The sequence below is a fragment of the Anguilla rostrata genome, chromosome 6 (assembly GCF_018555375.3).
Source record: "Anguilla rostrata isolate EN2019 chromosome 6, ASM1855537v3, whole genome shotgun sequence".
In the NCBI taxonomy this organism is placed as follows: domain Eukaryota; kingdom Metazoa; phylum Chordata; class Actinopteri; order Anguilliformes; family Anguillidae; genus Anguilla; species Anguilla rostrata.
The window spans coordinates 44,959,396-44,979,503 of NC_057938.1; the positions used below are offsets into that span (position 1 = coordinate 44,959,396).

At 38.9% G+C, this 20,108-nt stretch overlaps 1 protein-coding gene across 5 annotated transcripts in view; it reads right to left on the minus strand.

Moving 5' to 3' along the window:
- The window catches only part of epha7 (eph receptor A7), a 63,761-nt gene extending 55,022 nt beyond the window's left edge, over positions 1 to 8,739 (minus strand). For all 5 annotated transcript variants that reach the window (XM_064339966.1, XM_064339964.1, XM_064339965.1 and 2 more), the window contains exons 1-3: positions 8,555 to 8,739; positions 6,637 to 6,701; positions 3,679 to 4,348 (exon numbers count right to left, since the gene is read on the minus strand). In XM_064339966.1, the coding sequence (XP_064196036.1) occupies positions 3,679 to 4,348; positions 6,637 to 6,701; positions 8,555 to 8,648 (829 nt within the window). In that variant the 5' untranslated portion in view covers positions 8,649 to 8,739. The remainder of the gene's footprint in view (positions 1 to 3,678; positions 4,349 to 6,636; positions 6,702 to 8,554) is intronic.
- Between the last annotated feature and the right edge of the window lie 11,369 nt (positions 8,740 to 20,108).

A 20,108-nucleotide genomic window follows, 5' to 3' on the forward strand; every position in this document is an offset into this window, starting at 1 on the left:
TCCAAACCGCTGACTCTCTGGGGATTGATGGCGTCGGGTGTTTTCTTGACGTCGCGATATCCTCACGTTAATTTGAGTGTTAAAATGTAGGCTACTGATAGCCGAGATAAAACAACGCGTGGTCAATCTGTGCGAGGGGAGATATCACCGTTTTTTGGTAATTCACAGTTCAGTAGGCCGACTGTCACTAACTCATAGCTAGGAGATAGCAGTAAAATGTAATTGTGCCACATATAAAATTAAAGTGCATTCCTTGGATTGCGCAAAACGGGGAAACAAAGGCACTGATGGCTATCTGCGAGATTCCTCCATTTCAGTAAAAAGCCCACTGCTGAAGGAGACTTCAAATGAACAGCCTCCATGGTTAAGCAAGACTTTCATGTGTAAACACACTCTGCACATATGACAAGCCACATCAAAAGCCTCTTCCCCCCCGCCCAACACCTATAAAACAGTTCTTTCTGGCTGGGGGACAAATGAGACATGAGTGGATGCCAAAAGAAAAGAAGAAAAAAAAACAGGAGGAATCAGAAGAACGAGAAGAAAGAATCGACTGTTGTGTAGCGCTGATGACTCCCCGCAAAGAATCAGAGATAGAGAGGGACCTGAAAGACAAGCCGTCCCTCGGCCAGCGGCGATGAGTGACTTGATCACAACACACTCTGGAGGAGTCTCGCGCAGGCACGCGGAGGGGCGGGGCTCCCGGACAGGCGTGATTGACAGCTCATCCCTGTCACCTCTCCCACTCCCCACTCCTTCATATTTCAAGTGGGCTGCCGTACACTCACAATCATCTGTTGTGCGTTTGCGCCAGCAGGGGAAAATACGGGAGTTGTAAAAGAGACAGCGAGAACATAAGAGAAGAAGTGAGTAAGGGAGCCGGGGAGGAGTGGTGGGGGAGGCACAGAAAGACAGAGTGGAATCACGTCCCAGAGGAAAGCTAAAGGGGGCCTATATGGACTGTAGTACGATCTGTACGCTCCGCGATAAAGGAAGATGCGGTAATTTAATGCCCTCCATTTCTAAAAGGTCTTTGTTTTAAAATGTTCTGCTACACTGTTCCACTGACATAGGCAATTTGGTATTTTCCCATCAATAGGATTCAACACTGATGGGTTAAACACTCAGTGAGTATTCAATATCACGAAACGTCTAAAAACAACATTAGGCATATGAAATTCTGACAACAATGTATCATTTTAATACAGTTGACATAATCCCATAATAAATCCTCTATGGCACCATGGGAACAGAGATTCTTAACTCTGAACTAGAGCTGGGCAATATGATGATTTTATATCACCTCTGGTTTCAGGAATAATACACAGATTTTTCTAAAAACAGGTATGATTGCTAACAGTTTTGCTTGCTTTAAAAAACCTCAATTACGTGCAATGACATTTCAATCAATGGTGCAGAGTCCACCATTATACTAAAGAAAAACTGCAGTAAACCAGCATTGCAATTTCCACCATTAGCCTACATTTATTTATTTATTTATTTATTATTTTGTTATTTATTCATTTCTTTTTGATGCCTATGTTCACTTGTTGTAAATTCTGCATGGGTTTGTGACAGCATGATATCAATCCTGAACAATTTCAAAGTAGGCATGATTGCACTGTATACATGAAAGACAAAGGTACTTCTGTGAATAAATACAATTAATCAAAATTAGTGTATCAGTGCTGAACCGTGTATAAATACCTAAGTGAAGGTGTTAAGGTCTTCTCAGTTCATTTAGTGAAACAGTAAAAACCTGATCATACTATGATTATTACTTTGTTTCTCAACCATATTAACGCAACATAATATTGAGTTATGTATTGTGTATCATCCAAACATCAGAAAAAAAAGGCAAATGGCTTATTGGGCATGCTGCCGACCCTTACTTTCCAGAATTAGAATGGTGGAATGAATGCCTAGGCAGGGTGTTTTTTGTGTGTTTTTTTCTTTCTTTCTTTATGAAGATATTCAAGTTGTTCCAAAGCAGTTACATTTACCTAATTGAAGCCTTACAGCAAAACGGACAGCTTCAATTATAATTTTTCTTCATTGGATAGGATTGCTTAATTGCTCGGAAGGGCTACAGTTCAGTTCTTCGTGCCCTTCCTCTTGTTCAGTGATTCCCATTCAGTTGAGCAGCTTTCTAATTTTATATAAAGCAAAGCCATTACGTTGTTTGTACTCAGTTGGTACATCATGCAATGCCCTCAGCTGCTCGAGAGACACACGAAGCAGACAATGCATGTCTTGCCATTTATGTATTTATTCTATAATAACCAGAAATGACCAGAAAACCCTCTCTTTCTGACCATTATGCTCCCTTGGTTTCTGAATCAGTTCTTTGTTGTTAAATTACCTCTCAAAACATTAGCTGCAGCATGGCAGTGGCAGCCTGCTAGGTTTTTATAAAGTATAATACATTTATGAAGCACCCTTCACATGGCAACTTGTGATAAACGTGTAGCACAAAAGCTGCATGGACTACTAATTTGCTCTGGGAGACACGCTGCTCAATTATTGCTGGTTTGCGTACTTCATGAGCTGCTCCGGTGAAGGGAACCCATTTTACACACAAAAGGTTGTCTGACAAGACAGGCCACTTAAAACTCCAGAGGCTAAATGCTTTCCTTTTTATTCACTGGGATTTTTATGCGGGAAGTCAGGTGGGAACCAAAAACAATACTTTGCTCCAATGCAGTGACCTGAAGTATTTTAATCCTAATTGCCGGGCAATTTGGATAACAAAAAAATAAAATAAAATAAAATAATGACAAATAAATAAAAACTAAAAATGCACATGCACAAGACTGTACACTCCACACGTTTATGGAGTTCCCTTTAAGACCCTCTATACTGTATTGTAGCCCACAGTCTACATGCCACAGGGAGGTGGTTATTTGCTTTGCTTCTCTGTCAGGGTCATTTTGGAGAGAGGCTGAGGGATATTGAAAGATTGCCTGGACTTCCTCCAGACCTGTGTATTGTTTGGCTGACTGCCAGCGAGAGAAACACTTTTGCAGAAGAACACAGAGCTAAACCGAAGAGCATGTTATCATTTAATCCCAGTGTCAACAGAGTAACTGCAGAAATTAAGAGCCTGGTAATCAAACGATTAACATGGATCCCAATTAGAACACGAAGAATCCCACACCCCCATACTTTATCCTTCATTATGCTGTCAAATGGGCAAAACAAATTATGTTTGCTATCACAATTTCCTAACATGACCTTACTTGTCAATTGCATGTTTGACTGAATTATCCTTTCTAGAATTAGCAAGTCAAATTTTCTGCACAACTGAAGAAAAAGCCAGGATGTGAAATGGGATTTAATATGCAGATGTTAATATGAAAAAGATGAGGAAAATGCTCCCATTACATTCACTTCTCAAATAGGCTATATGTTTCTAAAAATAGAAAATAGTTTGCTGACTGAATTGACTACTTCTATATTTAAGCGAATTTCATATTTATTTTTTTCATATATAATTTTCCTTCTTGGCCAAGTTCCAATGTGCTGCCGAACTGAAGAAAAACCCACCAAGCTCGAGTAACATTCTTTGGGCAGATACATTGTACTACATGAAGGCTCAATCTAAATTTGGTCTACACAGTATTGGAAGAGCTTACCATCGTGAGGGCAATTGCATTTGAATGAAATTTCTATACTCACGTTCGCACGCATCACCCTTCTGGTGAAATCCAGCTTTGCAGATACATTTCCCAATGGGCACCAGCCATTCTCCCTCAGCGCTGCAGTGCATCTTGGGGGAATTGTCGGCCTCCTCCTCGGCGTCGCTCACGCACGTCCCCTCCACTTCCACCAGGGAGGAGAACTCCGACCCGGTCACCGTGTCCGGAAAGGTGGCCAGGTTCTCAATGATAGACCAGCACTTCTTGTAGTACACCTTGACGGACACCAGGGCGATGCAGGCCCCCACGTCCTGAAAGGCAAGGTAAAACCCCCGCCTGGAGAGAGGCCCGATTATGCGCACTTCGGTGTTCAGCTTCATCTTCCTCTCCCCCAGGTCTCCCTGGGTGAAGCTCTCGTCGGCGGCAATAGTGTCAATTTTCACGTACTGGCTCTCTCGTATATTCCTACCGACCTCGGACTCGGTTTCCTGGTAATACAGGTTGAACGTCTCCTTGCACGTCCCCACCACACCTGGTAGACTGTTACAATCCCTCAAGGTGAACTTCAGTTCCACAAAAATCCTCTGGGCATCGCCCTTCTCTATCCAGTTAGTCCGAAGCCAGTTGTTCTGATTGGGCTCCATGACCTGGCAGACCTGGTAGGTGCGGATGGGGGTATAGTTTTCATCTAGTCCACTGATTTCTTCCCACTGAAAGACAAGGACAGGAGTTTGACATTTGATGCCATACGAACACTTACCCTAGGGGTTTTACCCCAACATTCTCTGAAGACATAATATAGTTCAAAGATGCACAACTCCCTTCCCAGAAGGCTAGTCTGTATGCTGGTTTTTGTTCCGAGCCACTTAATCTGGCTTCACTTCCAAACAGCTGTACACTGAAATGCTGGTCCACACCTATATCAGGATACAGCAAAACATTTTCATTAAAGATATGTGAAATGATATGTGCAGTCTGCCAGTGTAGCTCAATTTATGAAAAAATGTCAGACCAAGTAACTGTTGGGCAAATTAAATAATTAACAAAAGAAGTCAGCATGAAATTCTGAAACAGACTGGTCCTCAACCTGCACCCCTGCTGTAGTTTAAAAGAAACAATCAATGCACAGTGCACAGGCTAGAGAAATAATAATATGTTTTGTTAATATGAGTTTAACTGTGAACTCCAATTCTTCAGTTAATAATAATGGTGTCCATTCCCTATCTGTATGTTTCAAGATCCTAGTTCCAGCGTCAACATTTTGTGAAAACAGCACATGCAGTAGTATCATGGAAAAACACTAAACTCCACTGTGCATTGCTAAGACTTTGGCTATTTCTGCTTAGTAAAGTGCCAAACTTAAAAGAAATAATAATAATGACATCCACCTATTCTCTCCCAAAAATATATTGTTTGTTACAACACAAAATTATATACCGGATTCATTCAAAGTTCAAGCATTAAATAAACAAATAAACTAAAAACTTATATTTCTCTGAGTCATCAAATTGTGTAATAAGAATAACAATAAAAGGAAGCAATCTATTCTGTTTACAGTTGACAGTAATTCATCATGTACTATGCACTATTTTAAAAACAATTAAGCTGTACCATTAACCAGATAAATTACCATAAAAATACATAAGCCTGTTACCCATAACACCTGTTTCCATTAGAAAATTCCAATAATCTACATCACAAAGGAATGCTAACACAGGCTAATGGGAGAACATAAAATATACTGCTTGGCATCCATCTTGTATCATAAAGGTTGCAGATTGGGGTTTGAAAAAACTACAAATTACTGTTTCAAGGACACATCTAGGATACCCTATGCATTTATCCATAAGAAGTGCCAGTGTAATAAAGCATTAGAAAGAACGTTGTTTTTTTGTTTTGTTTTTTTTTTACCAAGAAAGAACGTTTCTTTCTTTCTTGGTAGCCAATTAGTGCCCGTTCCATTGGAACAAGGCATTGGATTAATTTTGAATAAGGAAGTGAAGTGTGTTTTACTTGTCTTCATTACAACATTTTTTGTTTATTAAAGCTTGGTATAAAACAGCTGTTTAGTGTATCACAATGGTGACGTAACTAAGACCTTAAACCCATTCTTGAACTTTAAGGCCAAAGTATTTTGTAGTCAAAATAAAATCAGGCCATAAGTCAAATCCCAAAGACAAAACTAGCAACAACCCTCCGCACAAATGCCACCAACAGCCTGGACTTCTGGAATGCCATCTCTATTGACCTGATTTACATAAACAAACATTGTGCACAAATGGCCTTTCTCAGACCCAGAGTCCAAGACTCTAAGCAAATTTCAAAGAATGTCTACAGGAGAGGAGATTTCCTTCTCTATGTAGTGACTACTTTCCTTGAGTCGGGCAGAAGCAGTTCACAAATCACAAATTATTACTTATTATCTCGAAAACCCCCATTTTCCAGCAGAAACACTATGTGGGTCAATTCAAAACTATTTTCTATGTGGGTTCTATTTTCAAAACAATCATAGAATACTGTTAATACATACGCAATATGTCATAAAATTATCTATTTAACTGGGTTGTCTGATAAATAGCTTAAAGCTTCTTACTAACTTTCCAGTAATTAAATATTCTCAACACAAAACGAATCACTTCATACTGACACCATATCAAGGATGCGATACGAGCGCTCAATTCACTGATCAGTGTAGTTGCCACGCTGCTCCGCCTATACAACTTTGCTATATAGTAATGCGTTGTAACCATCCCCATGGTATTATTAAATAGGCTACATAATTAAACCAAACCCCGTTTAGAACTGTATCGCCTTGACTTAATTGTTTTCACGGAAGACAATGCAATAATGAATTGAGAAGACTGGATTCTGAAGAAGTTGAGGCAAGACACCAGTGCATTTACCCAGAAAGAAAACTGAGATGAAAAAATATTTCGGTAGGCCTTCATTATATAGGTTACTCACGTATGATACAGTAATTTAGTAATTTAGTACTTACCCCACTAGGAGGAGAGGAAATCCACTCCAGCTCTGTCTGCTGAGCTTTAGAATCCAACAGGATCACTAACGGCAAAATAAATAAACAAATAAATAAATAAATAAAGAGAATGGAATTAATAATGTATTTCCCTGTGGAGCATTGTGCCCTATCGTAAAATGTATGAAAAATATCAATTCGCGGCAATGCTAAAAAGAATATAGTTCATCGTCTGTCTCCTAAGGTGATTAATGTGCAATTATAGAAAAAACAAATGGACACATACACTGCAGTAAATCAAACACTTCATCTGCCATGCCTTGACACCTGCTCTTCTAGTAAAACATGCAGTTGCTCGAGTGAGACGTGCTATACATTTCGGAAGACACGCAACAATAATATGAGGTCTCATTCAAGTGCATGTTTTTTGTCTCAATTCAGTTCCCTGCGAGGGACCTACTCATTTTGCTAGTTCAGCCAGTGATGTTCCTGAAACAATACCGTCACATTTACTCGTGGAAACTAACATCATCATCGCCACCAATTTGTTGCAACTTGGTCTGCGGTACCGATTTAGAGTGAATGTGTAATACCAAAAATGTTAGAGGGCAAAAACACCTGCTTTCAACGCCGCGACATAACAAAGCAAGAACGCGTTTTAATCAGAATGCATTAGGCTATATAGTACAGCGGCGAAACCCTGAATTATAACAATGACATAATTTAGATGATAAAAAATAACTTTTAAAAAATACCCAAACAAAAAGTGAAAAAATATGCCCCTGTATGTGTAAAATCGGGGGCTCTGTTCTAGATTGAGTGATTCTTTTTTCCATGAAGACTGTCGAATGATTGGAGCGTGCTTTACTTTTTCAATCTCTGTTTGAAATAGCATCCTTTCCTGAAATACCTGTATAACTGAAATTCCATGGGGTATAGTATCAGCTAAACGCAGTGGCTGACATTATTTACTTCACGTGTTAATTTTATTAGAATATGGTGAGATCTCAATAATATTTAAAATGTACTATATAATGTAGGCTACATTCACTGTTAGCCAACTCATATGTTTGAATGCCCAGTGTACGCAGCAGCATGACCTAAAAATGATTAAATGCAAGCTATGCATTTGTAGTGAAGGTCAAAACAGCATTTGGCAATATGACACCTAATCAAGTAGGTACACATAAACAGTGGTATTTCCTAATCATGCATCCCACGGACATAATTTATTTATTTATTTTTGTTTTAAATAGGGAATATCGCTTCACCATTAGCGGAGACTTGACAGTCGTTGAGATTCCCCATCAATAGCAGTGTGACATACTTTTAATTGCGTTCTGCTTCGGTTTAATCTCTTTCGAAAACGATATTTTAAAAAACCCCACCGTAATATGACACATTTACGAAGCGTCTGAGTTTTATTTTCTTGGTAGGAAGGACGGAGTCGTATGTGGCAACATTTTTGCAGTTTAATCTGATCATTGATGAGGCTACTACTGTGCTTTGAGAAGGGCAGTCTTTCGGAACTCCTGCTAACACGTAGCTTGCTATTTAACTCCAGATTGTCAAAAAACTAGAATTTGAGCCGAGTTAACTTTCTGAAATTAACATTTCCTTTTAGTTCTCGTATGCAATGGTTCAGCATTCGCTGTCATTGATAAAATAGTGCTAAAATACGATCAAACACTTGCCGTAAGCCTACTGCTATTATTTGTAAATAACAGACTACTACAAGCTGTACATTCTCATTCAGCTCATAAGTGCAGTTTTCAGTATTTCAATGTGCTGTCATTACGTTTGGAGTAGGCTATCTGTCTCATTTGAACGCCGCAACGCATGCAGGCTATAGTTTCAGCTCTTGCTTTATATATCACTTTACCACAGTCGAGTCAATGTTCAGCATGCAAGGATGAGGAGAGAAAACTTTAGCGCTTACCTTCTTTCGTATTTTGTGCTATTCCTAGGTTCGTGTAACAACATAAATGAAGGCAAAATGTAATCCACAGGCAAGGAATCGATGTCGAAACCATGGTGCGTTTGGAAGTTATTGTCGCTAGTCAGTATGCGCTTTTCCACCACAACGCTTGCTTGCCATTGACGACGCTGAACGAGCTCTGAATAAACGGCTTATCCGTCCCTCACTCAAATAGCATCGGCAGCAATGGGGCGGAGACTGGAGCATACCCTATGTCTGTCATGTAGAATGACAGAGGGAATAGCCACACAATGCAAGAGAAACTGACCCAGCACCATCCTTCTGATGAATGGATGCGCAGGGGAGGCGGGTCTTAATATTTCGGACAAGAAGAAAGAAAGCGCGGACGTGTGTCTAAAATTTGGACTACGCTGTTTGCTGTGGTACTTTCAAACAAAAGAGACCAGAACTCAAAATTTGTCAAATCCTAGTCGTCATAATCTAAATAACTTTACTCATCATAGCAATCAAGGACAATGTGTATTTTCTTTACTGTCTCTTCTTTTTATGGTGTTGAACCACTTGAATCAAGTCCATTTCTTATTTTATTTTAAAATGAGATTAATTTTAGCTTGTTCAAAAATGTGTAATATGCAAGTAATACATTGTGTAATACATGTAGGCAACATGCACTGTCTTCAAATATAGCTGACTGAGATGACAAAAAAAGAAGTAAATAAAAAGTTCCTGAAATTCCTGAACATTAGATAGGAATTTATTATCATTAACAAAAGGCATAGGTTGTTAAGGACAATATAGCCAACCATAAAGCTGACAATAAGTTAAAATGAAGTCAACTTCACATTTTTGTACAATATCCTAGGAGAACGCTCCATCTTACCACTGCGCTTATTTTTTCAAGGTTAAGGAAAACATGGACAATTGGTACTTGGTTATACTTACTGTTTTATTATTATTTAATATTGATTTAATTCCTGAAAGGTAAATTACCCTAATGTGAACACTGTTTATTCATCATAAGAATTCTCTGAAGTGTAGGTGTTATGTTACTGGAAAATAAAACGTGTATGTATTTTTTAAGTTCAGTACAATGTATACTCAAATGGTTATGCTCCATGGATCATAATTTCCACTGTAAAAATTAAAGAAACATCAATGATCTGCGTTAGTTCTGGAGTGATGTTCCTCATTTCTGCGAAACACTATGAAGTCATTGGGATTATTGAAACATTAAAACAAGCACAGCGGAGACATTGAACATTGAAGTACGTGTTTGTTCAGAAGCACCATCAAAAAGTTGGCAGCAGAGACAGCATGTCTGTGAAACAGGTTCTGGCCCAGTTTTTGAAATACCCTTTTGACTTTTTTTCATTTTATTTTTTTTCTCAGACTGAGTTTTTTGTGTGCAAATCAGGAGTAGTGATATTGTTATTTTTGTCTGTAATTCTACTCTATAGCTACAGAACATTCCACATACAACCAAATCTACTGCAATTAAGTAGCGGGGCGTGCAAAGAAAATGAAAGATTTAGACTGGCTTGTCAATGACTCAGAAGGCTTAAGCATCCTGGAACCGTCTCCTTAATCTTCCAAAAAGGTCGCAAATATTAATTTGAGGTCTAAATTCAGAATTAGACAACAGCTTGAATACTTGCAGTGTTTCTCTGTGACAGTCAGTTTTTTTTGTGTGTCAGAAGCTCAGTGGTTTGAATGAAAAGAGCCATTAAGATGGGTGACTGCAGAATGCTTCCCTCCCTCAGGCCTCAGTTTTGCCGACATCAGTTGACAAGAGAAAGATAGCAAGTTTGTAGTCTTTAGAAGGTGACCTTAAGATAAAGTTTGGGCTATGGGACCTCATCATCTTATTCATTAGTCTGACATTGCTGCGTGAGAGAATTGCGACGCAAAGATTGAACTGCGGGGGGTTCCGAGTAATGCAACATAATCAAGATAAACACAAAGCACAATTAAAAAAGTGCAAGTCAATTTCCAGTCGCTCAGACGACTTTGCAAATTATGTATAAATTAAAGTACAAAACAATTAATTATCACCTTACACATAATGCATTTTTTGCAGGTCACTAATTAAACTCCATTACCCTGTACAAGCAAAACAACTGTAACGATGACTTTGCAAATATTGATTAATAAACTGTAGATATCACAAATGGACAGAAGTAGACAAGGACTTCCTTCAATGTTTATTATCCTCTATTTTTATCCTGTTTATAATGCAGATCATTGTGAGTCCTGTTTATCCTTGATGCGTGGGTCCGTACAGCAGTCTACCTTTTGCTCAATTATTACAGTACTAAACTGTTTTAAAGTTACTTTAATTACACAATATGTTGGATGAATGAAAATGATTACTCTACGAGATAAATGGTGTTTATAAATGTTAATATAAGCTAAAATTAAGAAATTGTGACAGACTGATATTAGTCATTTAGTGTATTAATTCAAACCTCGCTGATAGTATTCACTGTTTCTCTGTCAACAGTAGATTACCCTTTGCATTTTTTTGTTATTATTATCATTATCATTAATTTCGTCTTGAATATTCATAGCCAACATGCTGCTCATTAACATTCACGCTGTGTTTATCCTGAATTAGTTGTGACAGGGCCAGGCACCACAGTTCTTTCCATTATAGCACAAGGCATTCCACTGCTTTAGTCGGTGAATTGGGTCAGTACTGGAAGAAAAAGGACCAGAAAAGCAATAGCATACATACATATAGGCAAAATTTATCTGTGGTTATTATTATTTTTTAATTTTTTTTAAAGGAACAAAGTTATTTCTTTTCAAGAATCCTGCACACAAGAAACTAACCACAGAGCTTATTCAACCCCACCTTTCCCTGGCTACAATTTTATTTAAACGGCCCTTTTTTGCTTTGTCTTTGGTAATCACCTATTCGTCATGTATGACATTGCGATTTGAAAAGTCATGTTACATATTTCAGAACAGCTATCAGGTGCCGTAATGATGGTATGTCCGCAGAGAAGAGGCATCAGTTGGTTAATGCACCCTGATTAAAGCGAAAATGAGAGTCTGCAAGTATGTGAGAGTGGGGAGAGAGTTTAAAAGTTCAAGGCAAATCACTGGATGGAGACCGGATGCCTTTAATTGCCTAGTTGTACTGTGGCTAGTTCACAATAACATAACCTGACAGTACGAATTGTGTCCATATTGACTGCTGTTTTCATTCATTGTCCATTAACATCAACATGTATACAGTCCAAAAGATTAACTAGTACAATCTCACTCATGATTTATCATCTGTTTGTCCATTCTAATATTTGAATGAATTAATCTATTGACATATAAATCCATAATTTACAAAAATAACACAAACTCATCATAAATTGATTAAATTTTAGACCCCAACTTCTACTTTTTAACTTTTACTTTACTATACATGCAACAGAGATTTGTTTTGTATCTGTTTCCACAAAATTTACTTCGATGGGAGCATCCTTGAAGAATCTGGTTGGTTCTATTCAACTCAGAATCAGACTGTGGGGTGAAAACAAAAAATAGAGATGCAACATTTTGGACTGTGGCAAGTGCATGTGTCTGCATGCACGTACACACACTCATGCCCACGCGCACGCATACATGCACACATACACACGCACGGACACACACACGCACATACGCATATACGCACACACACGCACACACACGCACACACACACATACACAGATACATACACAGACACACACACACACACACACCGTCTGTTCTCTAATTTACGTCACTACCCACACATTCAACCAAATAATTTCTCATTTACAGTCTTTTCATCGGCTCCAGCATGTGGTACCATCTTGTCACAGGCTGATTTTTGTGTTGAGGAATTTTTAAAAAGAGCTGTTTGTGTGCATGTGTGTTTGTGTGTAGCCGCATGTGTGTGCGTGCGAGTGAGTGCGTGTGTGACTGTGTGTATGTGTATGTGTGCGTGCCTGACTATGTGGGTGCATGCCTGCTTGTGTGTGTGCCTGTGTGTTCTAGATTCATTTGATGAGTTTTCTTCAGTCAGTCCGTTATATAATTTTATATTGTTTACTAATTTGCACTGATTGTCAGTGTTTGCTGAGATTCAGTGATTTATTGGTGCATATCTTATTTACACAAGTCATTCCATATATAATTCAACCTGTGTTGTTGTTTTTTTTCTTTTGTATTGGCTTTGTTTGTACTGTCTGTACTGGTATTGGTGAATATCCTAGTATTAGATGTTACTGTATATGAAGCTGAGAGAGGCAATGGCTTTTTTAATATCCACTGAAGAACTCTGAAGTTTTCACATATTGTCATGAAAATAACAATGAATTATATTAGAGTATATACCATTACAAAAGCTAAAATTAAAAACTAGAAGCAAAGACCACATAACCAAATGTGAAACTGTTCTTTTCCATGAATAAGTAGAGGTTAAATTGCATTCCAAATAGTTTATCACATCAGATTACGCATTTGTTTATTCTTTGGTCCAGTTTCCAGTGAAATTGGGTCTGTGCCTCCAGATTTTTCTCATCAGCCGACAGAGACAAGCAGCGCTTTTTTATAGTCAAGAATCCAATCAAATCTGGTTGGAACATATTTTTTACACTGAGTGAAGAGCTGGGTCCTGTGGCTGTTGTCAATCTGTGTGTGTATGTGTGCATGTGAGTGTGCGTGTGCATGTGTGTGTCTGTATGCATCTGTGTGTTCATTCGCCTGTGTGTGTGTGCCTGCCTGTGCATGCGTGCGTGTGTATATGTGCACGCGTGCATGCGTGTGTGTGTACGCACGCATGCATGTGTGTGCGCGTGCATGCATGTGTGCGTGTGTGCACGTGCTTGCGTGTGTGTGAGTGTGTGTGTGTGTGTGTGTACACGTGCATGCGTGTGTGTGTGTGTGTGTGTGTGTGTGAGTGCCTCCTTCCAATAGACTCCCTGTGTGTGTGCAGAGGAGCTTGGGAGCACACCAAAGCAGGAAGCAGCAGCCCGATCCAGGACCGGAGGCAGGAGTGGCAGCCGGCTCTTTTCCTCCGTTCCCCATGGGAAAACACCAAACTGGGATTTAGTCGCGCGTCAAAGTAAGAACACAGAGGTTGCATTGGCAGACAGTTTAGAACTTTTTATAGACCGGCAATATGGAAAGGGACCCCCGTAGGAAATCTTAAGTGTTGAAAAATCCCTGTTATTTTTGTGGGGCAACTCACACCCATTTGCACTTGACACTGTTTTGTTGATATAATCACAGTCCCAACTGCATCTGTTCCTGTCTGATAAAAACATGTATAGATATTATTACAGTAGAAAAATAAATAAATAAAAATAAAAATTCTAAGCTTCAGTGAAGACCCTCTGAATCACGTTGTTTTCAAAGGGATGAAATAAATATGTAGCTCATTTTTATGCCAATGGAAGCAAATAATATAAAAATAAAAATGTCTATGACAAATAAATCTCTTGGAAACAAGAAATATTGAATTAGTTCCAGATTGGTTGAGTCTTAATTGCAGTATAATGCATTTTCTCTCTGGCTTATTTTGGAGATGTATGTAGGAGGGTTTTTTTATCCTAATGAAAACAACTTATTCATGAAGCTATGTTACTGTGAAACCTTCCATATTACTGAAAACAATTACAATATTTTTAAGCAAATATGAATTGCATAAGTGATCCAAAATAGTTAAAAATCTGAGATTCTAGCAGAGTCATTTTCATATGTAATAGCATGGTTATGTGTCAATAAGCAGAGCCAGTGATGAGACATCACTCCAGCATGAAAAACAATTTACTCTTATCTGTAATTTGATTACACAATGAACAGAATTCTGAAATGCAAATTGCAGGCGCAGTAAAAGATTAATTGAAGTCGGAAACAATTTGAAAAAAAAAAAAATCACCAGGGAAAGACATTAAACTCATTCTACAATCAATGTGGATATATAAAAATGGCCAACTCTCAACCCCCATCCCCCCTCAACCAGCCACACAAAAATATCGTACATAAAAGATAAAAATGTGTTATCAGTTTAAATATGCTTCACAATACAATGAAGGAAATTACAATAGGAAATTAATTTGGTTAATTCAGTATTATATTTCCATGCAAACAAGACAAGTATAATTGTTTGTTTATCATATTCTGTGTTATTTGAGGAATATGCTTAAACATCTCTCCTCATTTCTTGTTTTCTTTTTTAACTTCCTGCTAATATGTAGTTGACAACCAAATGCAACTCATGAAAGGCTGGCTGCAACAGTAGGCCCCAGGAAGTCATCCCCGATGACTGAGCTAGTTTTGGGGTCATTTGTCTTTCAGAGTCTCTGTGGTACTTGTGGATTCCTGAAGTGACGGATGAGGACAACCAGACATCCAGCAGCACGGAGCAGCCCGGCTTTGGTTTCCACGGCACCTTTTATGTGGCCAGGATCTGATTGGTTGTCTTGGGCTGATGTTGCTTCACTGTATACTTTGCCATGATTTCACAAAGGCCTCCATCTTAAACTGTAAAGGTCTGCGTGTCACTGTGTACGTCTGGGTGAGCAATAGACCACATGCCACTTTGTTCAAAAATAGGCAAATAATTCTATTTTTGTTGTTCGAATGAATGGTGGGGAAGGAGTGTTGCTTGTGATTAGCATGCAAATATGTTTAAGGGGACAAACTGGGGAATGTCAGTTTGTATTTCGCATATATTTATGGTGTTGCATACTTGACATCAATTTTCATTGTGGCTCGCACTGCTGCTCAGAAGTGAAGATCACATCCAGTGCAGAAGAAATGTTCTCCAGTATATGTGGCCAATGTGCTTCATCTGCCATGTGATGAAATAATAGCCCTTTGAGTATGAAAATGTGAAACCACGGAGACACCACACAGAAGGAATTTAGGATGGACACTTTTTCAGACCCAGAGATATTTCAATTACAGCTTCTGTTCAAGTCCATCAGTACCCTGGATAAATGTACAATATGCTGTTTTGCTTAAATTCCAGTGTATCTGATGAGAAACTATAATGTTCAAATGGTACGGCACTGATTAATAACTATTAAGTTTCCAACCAAAGCTTTGAAGAGCTGTGATAAAAATCTTTCACGATGAAAATACCCATATCCCTTGCCTAACTCACAATTGGAATAGCATTCATTTTCTGCTTCAAAGATGTTGATTAAATAAAGTATGTTGTTGATATTAAATAAATGTATGTCTAAGTAATGTTCCAAACACATCACTTGATTTTGTACATCAAAAACAGGGTTCTTGGCTGCTGAGTGATTCAGTTAATCACCAGTCCCGAGCACAGGCCCCACAGTAAGTATAGGTTTATTTGATGCATCACCAGTTTGGATCTGGGCTATGTCATTATCTGACTATGAACTGGAGTCCATTGTGGCATTACACAATGGCATCATCCCTCGGGGGCAGGGTAGGCTGAAGACAGCAATTGTCCTATGTGCTACAGCTCTTAAAGCACACCATAGCTATAAAACAGGTGCCTGCAGACTAGGGGATGTGCACAGACAGCGCTGTCTGTATCTGTTCGAGCATCACAACGATTTGTATCTGTATTCAGATAGAAAACTAAAAGGGGCCTAAACGCGACATTATGCCACTTTTTGTTGGTACTGCTGTCGCTGTGCTTTCGAAGTAGCAAACAAAAACATAAATCACAATGACGCATCTAACACATCATTGCATCATTAATCATTAGGTATAACAGATCTTTTTTTTTTTACAGCGCTACAACACTAACCTAGATATTCTACTTGATTAGGCATTATATGAAATTTCATTTTATAATCTTTTTTATCTGTGCATTTCCAGATAGGGTATTTGGATTTGGATACACCCCTACTACAGGCTACCGTTTTTGGTCAGTTTTCTGAGGTATACTCCCTGGCTTTTAGAGTGGAAATAGCCACTGGCTTGAGTGTGATTGTGCCAAAGGAGTGCAATATCTCAACGCAGTGTTCCCTGTGTGGGTGGCATAGCGATGACATGACCAATTGAAACATGAGAAAAAGAGGAGAAAAAAATCACACTCAGGCACTGCAGATCGGTACTTGTTTGCCTGTGATCCAATGTCCCGTAGTAAGAAGGGTTACATTACTATACCAAATCTTATTAATCAAATCCCTGGGAGGTGAAGGGGAGAGAAAAATGGCTGACAGGCGGTTAGGATTCCCATTGCGTGAAAGAGTGGAATGCGGCTCAGGAACCCGAAAGGAGGACCCGCAGAAAGGTGTATAATTTCACCCTTTCTTTGGCTGCCTGCTCCGAAATGCTGACGGCGTCCAATTCGGTGATCCGTGGCCTGAATCTGGTGGCGCACCCAGCCGAGAACCCAGTCCCCGGCCCAGACGGGCCCGCTCCGTTCCTTTGGCGCGGTCCGGCTCTGATAAATGAATGTCTTCTCCGCTCCAATTATCTGCTCATCAACCAACAGGATCACTTATTGACCATTTCTAATTCTTTTATCTCCATTTGCATATTGCAGAATTGTCTTTTCTTTTACCTAGACAGGCTTCTGTATTTCTTGATGCGTGCATTCAAAGATGTTGGGTTTATTTAGATCGTCTCATTCTAGTACTGTTCCTGCTTGTTCATTTTTAGGACACTGTTTGTCTAATTCATTCAGAATGGTAAGGTATGAGATCACTGGCCCACTTCATATTTTCTAAGGACTGTTGCCATTACATTTTGTTAATAAATGGTGATCATATTTTGATTGCAATGAACAATGCCAATAACAATGATGTTGAACTGAATTCATCCAAAATGAGTTTTTAATGCAATTAAATTCAAATGTTATTTTTTTCTCCATAAAAACACAGTTTGATGAGTTTAAGCGATCGCCAGATTAACTTGCCGAACTGCGTTCTGTGAATAAACAAACACTTAAAAAATGTACTGAATCCAGGCTATTATGTTATAACCCATTGAGGGGACACTGCTCACATTAATTTAAAATCACTCAACTGGGGACCACATGCAAGTTCTTCAAGAATAGAGTTTTGATATGAGTGAGAAAAACCTTACAAATTTGCATGTCAACATTTGTTTTAATCATGCTGACTGTAACTGGGCCTGTGGTGTGCCATCGGATCCTGGTTCATATACATAGTATATAATTCACCTTAAGTATCTTTCCTGAACCTGAGAAACTTTTGAAAGAGAGAGAAACCATGCAAGGCAGCAACATTGCTGACAGGACCCCCAGTAAATGCATATTTTCTGCTTCCTCTTTGTATTTCTCTTTCTTTCTTAAATTTTTTAAATTTTTATTCTCAGTATGTTTCAAATTCTTATAGTTTGATTTTTGCTAAATCATTCCCATCTCAGTACCCAGAAGCCATGCGTGGCTGGTCTTCAGGCATTACAGAAGATAACACACAATCATACTTGCTCAGTGTCTCACCTGCCTAATATATGTCCATGTACACAATATTTACTGTACAGTCATAGTGGCAATCCCAAGTACGTCACAGATAAGACTCATCTGAGCTAACCATGGTGAGGTAGGACATGCTTTCGCAATTGGTGGAAAAGTTGGAATGCAGACAATGGTGGAACAACATCTGCTTTTCTGATTCAAATAAGGACACCACAGGCATGCATCACAGCATGCTTCCCACTGCTTCTGTTCTTCATGGAGGGAAAGCAAATCAAAGGATGTTGCACAATGGCCAGCCAACTTCAGTCCCACCCCTATTCACTGAAATAAGTATTACTGTGTGGAAAATATATTTTTGGACATTTTCAAATGTGATATTATTCACTTAATTGTTTTAGGAGACCTGAATAAATGTTTGATAATCTAGTTTTTATTATTATTTATATCAATCAGTAGACCTTAAAAATTTTTTTGTGTAAATTCAAACAAAATAAAATATCTTGGCCTGTGATATTTCTGTAACTTATTATACACTTTTGGAGCAGACATTTGGAGTGATATCAAATCAATTGCGGCCAAAAAAATTGTTGACCATGTTTAAAAAAGCATCAATTTAAAACCAGTATTTCATCACCACCTTTTCTTGACTAGCTAGCTAGATTGTATTAAATACTTTGATGTCAATGGGATGAGATAAACAGTAAGAAAAGTGCACTAGGATAGAGCAGCCAGAGTGCTTCACAGACCAGATGCACCTCTGAAGCATTACTGTGGGATATTTTCATGGCTGAGTATTAGTCAAAAATCAGACAAGAAGCCAGTGCTCATTGTTGCACTCCAGGAGCAAATGGCAAGAAATTAGCTTGTTAACTAGCTCATCTATGTCAACCTATGTTGCACCAGCTAGAATGGCATGTAGTGCCAGCGAGTTTGCCACCAGAAATATCTTTATGAACTACATTGATAGCATTTTTGTCACCATGGCCTGAAATCCGTTCATGTGGCACATTAACTCTGACTAGCAATTAAGTGTGTTTTCGTTTTAATCTTCGCTAACATTGTTTCACAACTTTGGCAATTACCAAAACTTACTTGCCAAACTGTGTGAAGGGAGAAAAGAAATTTCACTTGCATTTATTATTAAGTCAAAGAGGTGTTGATTGAATCCAGAACTAATGTGTCAGAATTCATGATTTATATTGTCTTTTCCAATGAAAGGGTCTGATGCAGTTCCTTCATTTGGCATTTCCAATGCCGTGAAGTAATATTACCAATTCTAGATTTGACAGATCCTCCAAGCTTTCAGATAATTAATGAGCGGCCTTGGGAACACGCTGCAATCATTAAAACATCAATTGTCTGTCTGCGGTTCTTACCCCTCTGTTCCTACTGTCTCTTCACAAAGCTGTCTTTCTCTAACCATATGTTACAACTCAAAATTAAGACAAAAAAAAAAAGTTTTTAAAAAATATCCTTTAACTCTATTAATAACCTGCGTGCGCGTTAATGAGACGCCACCGGCTCCCTCCAAAGTTTCGGCTCGACGCTGTCATTAGGCCCCCTCGTGGACTTTTGACTTCAGATTTAGTTAATTTTTCCTTGAGGGAAACAAAGGGGATTATGTAAGCTTTAAAGAGATCCGCGCATATATACCCCAGTTCCTCTCCCCTTTTATCTCCTGATTCCATTAATTCTTCGGTGGGGTAAAGGAGGAGGCAGAAGTGCTGAGTTGTGCGAGGCTTTTGAAGCCGGGCGGCGATGCTCCTCCGCTCCGCCCGCACCCTCTCAACCCTGAAAGCAGGAACATACGAGCTTCTCCTCAGGCCCGGATCCTCCCTCCCTCTCCCTGTCTCTCTCTCTCTCACTCTATCTATCTCTCTCTCTCATTCTATCTCTGTTTCTCTCGCTCTCTCCCTTCCTCTCTCTCTCTTTTTCTCTATCTCTCTCTCGCTCGCCCTCTCTCTCCCTTCCTCTCTCTCTCTCATTCTCTATGTCTCTCTCTCTCCCTCTTTCTTTATCTCTTGTTCCATCTCCATCACTCTTTCTCTTTTGCTTTTTAATCTCATTTTATCTCATATTCTTTCACTTACTCTTGCTTTATTTCTCTTTCTCATTCCTTCCCTCGCTTCCCCACCTCCACATTACGGAGGAGTCTT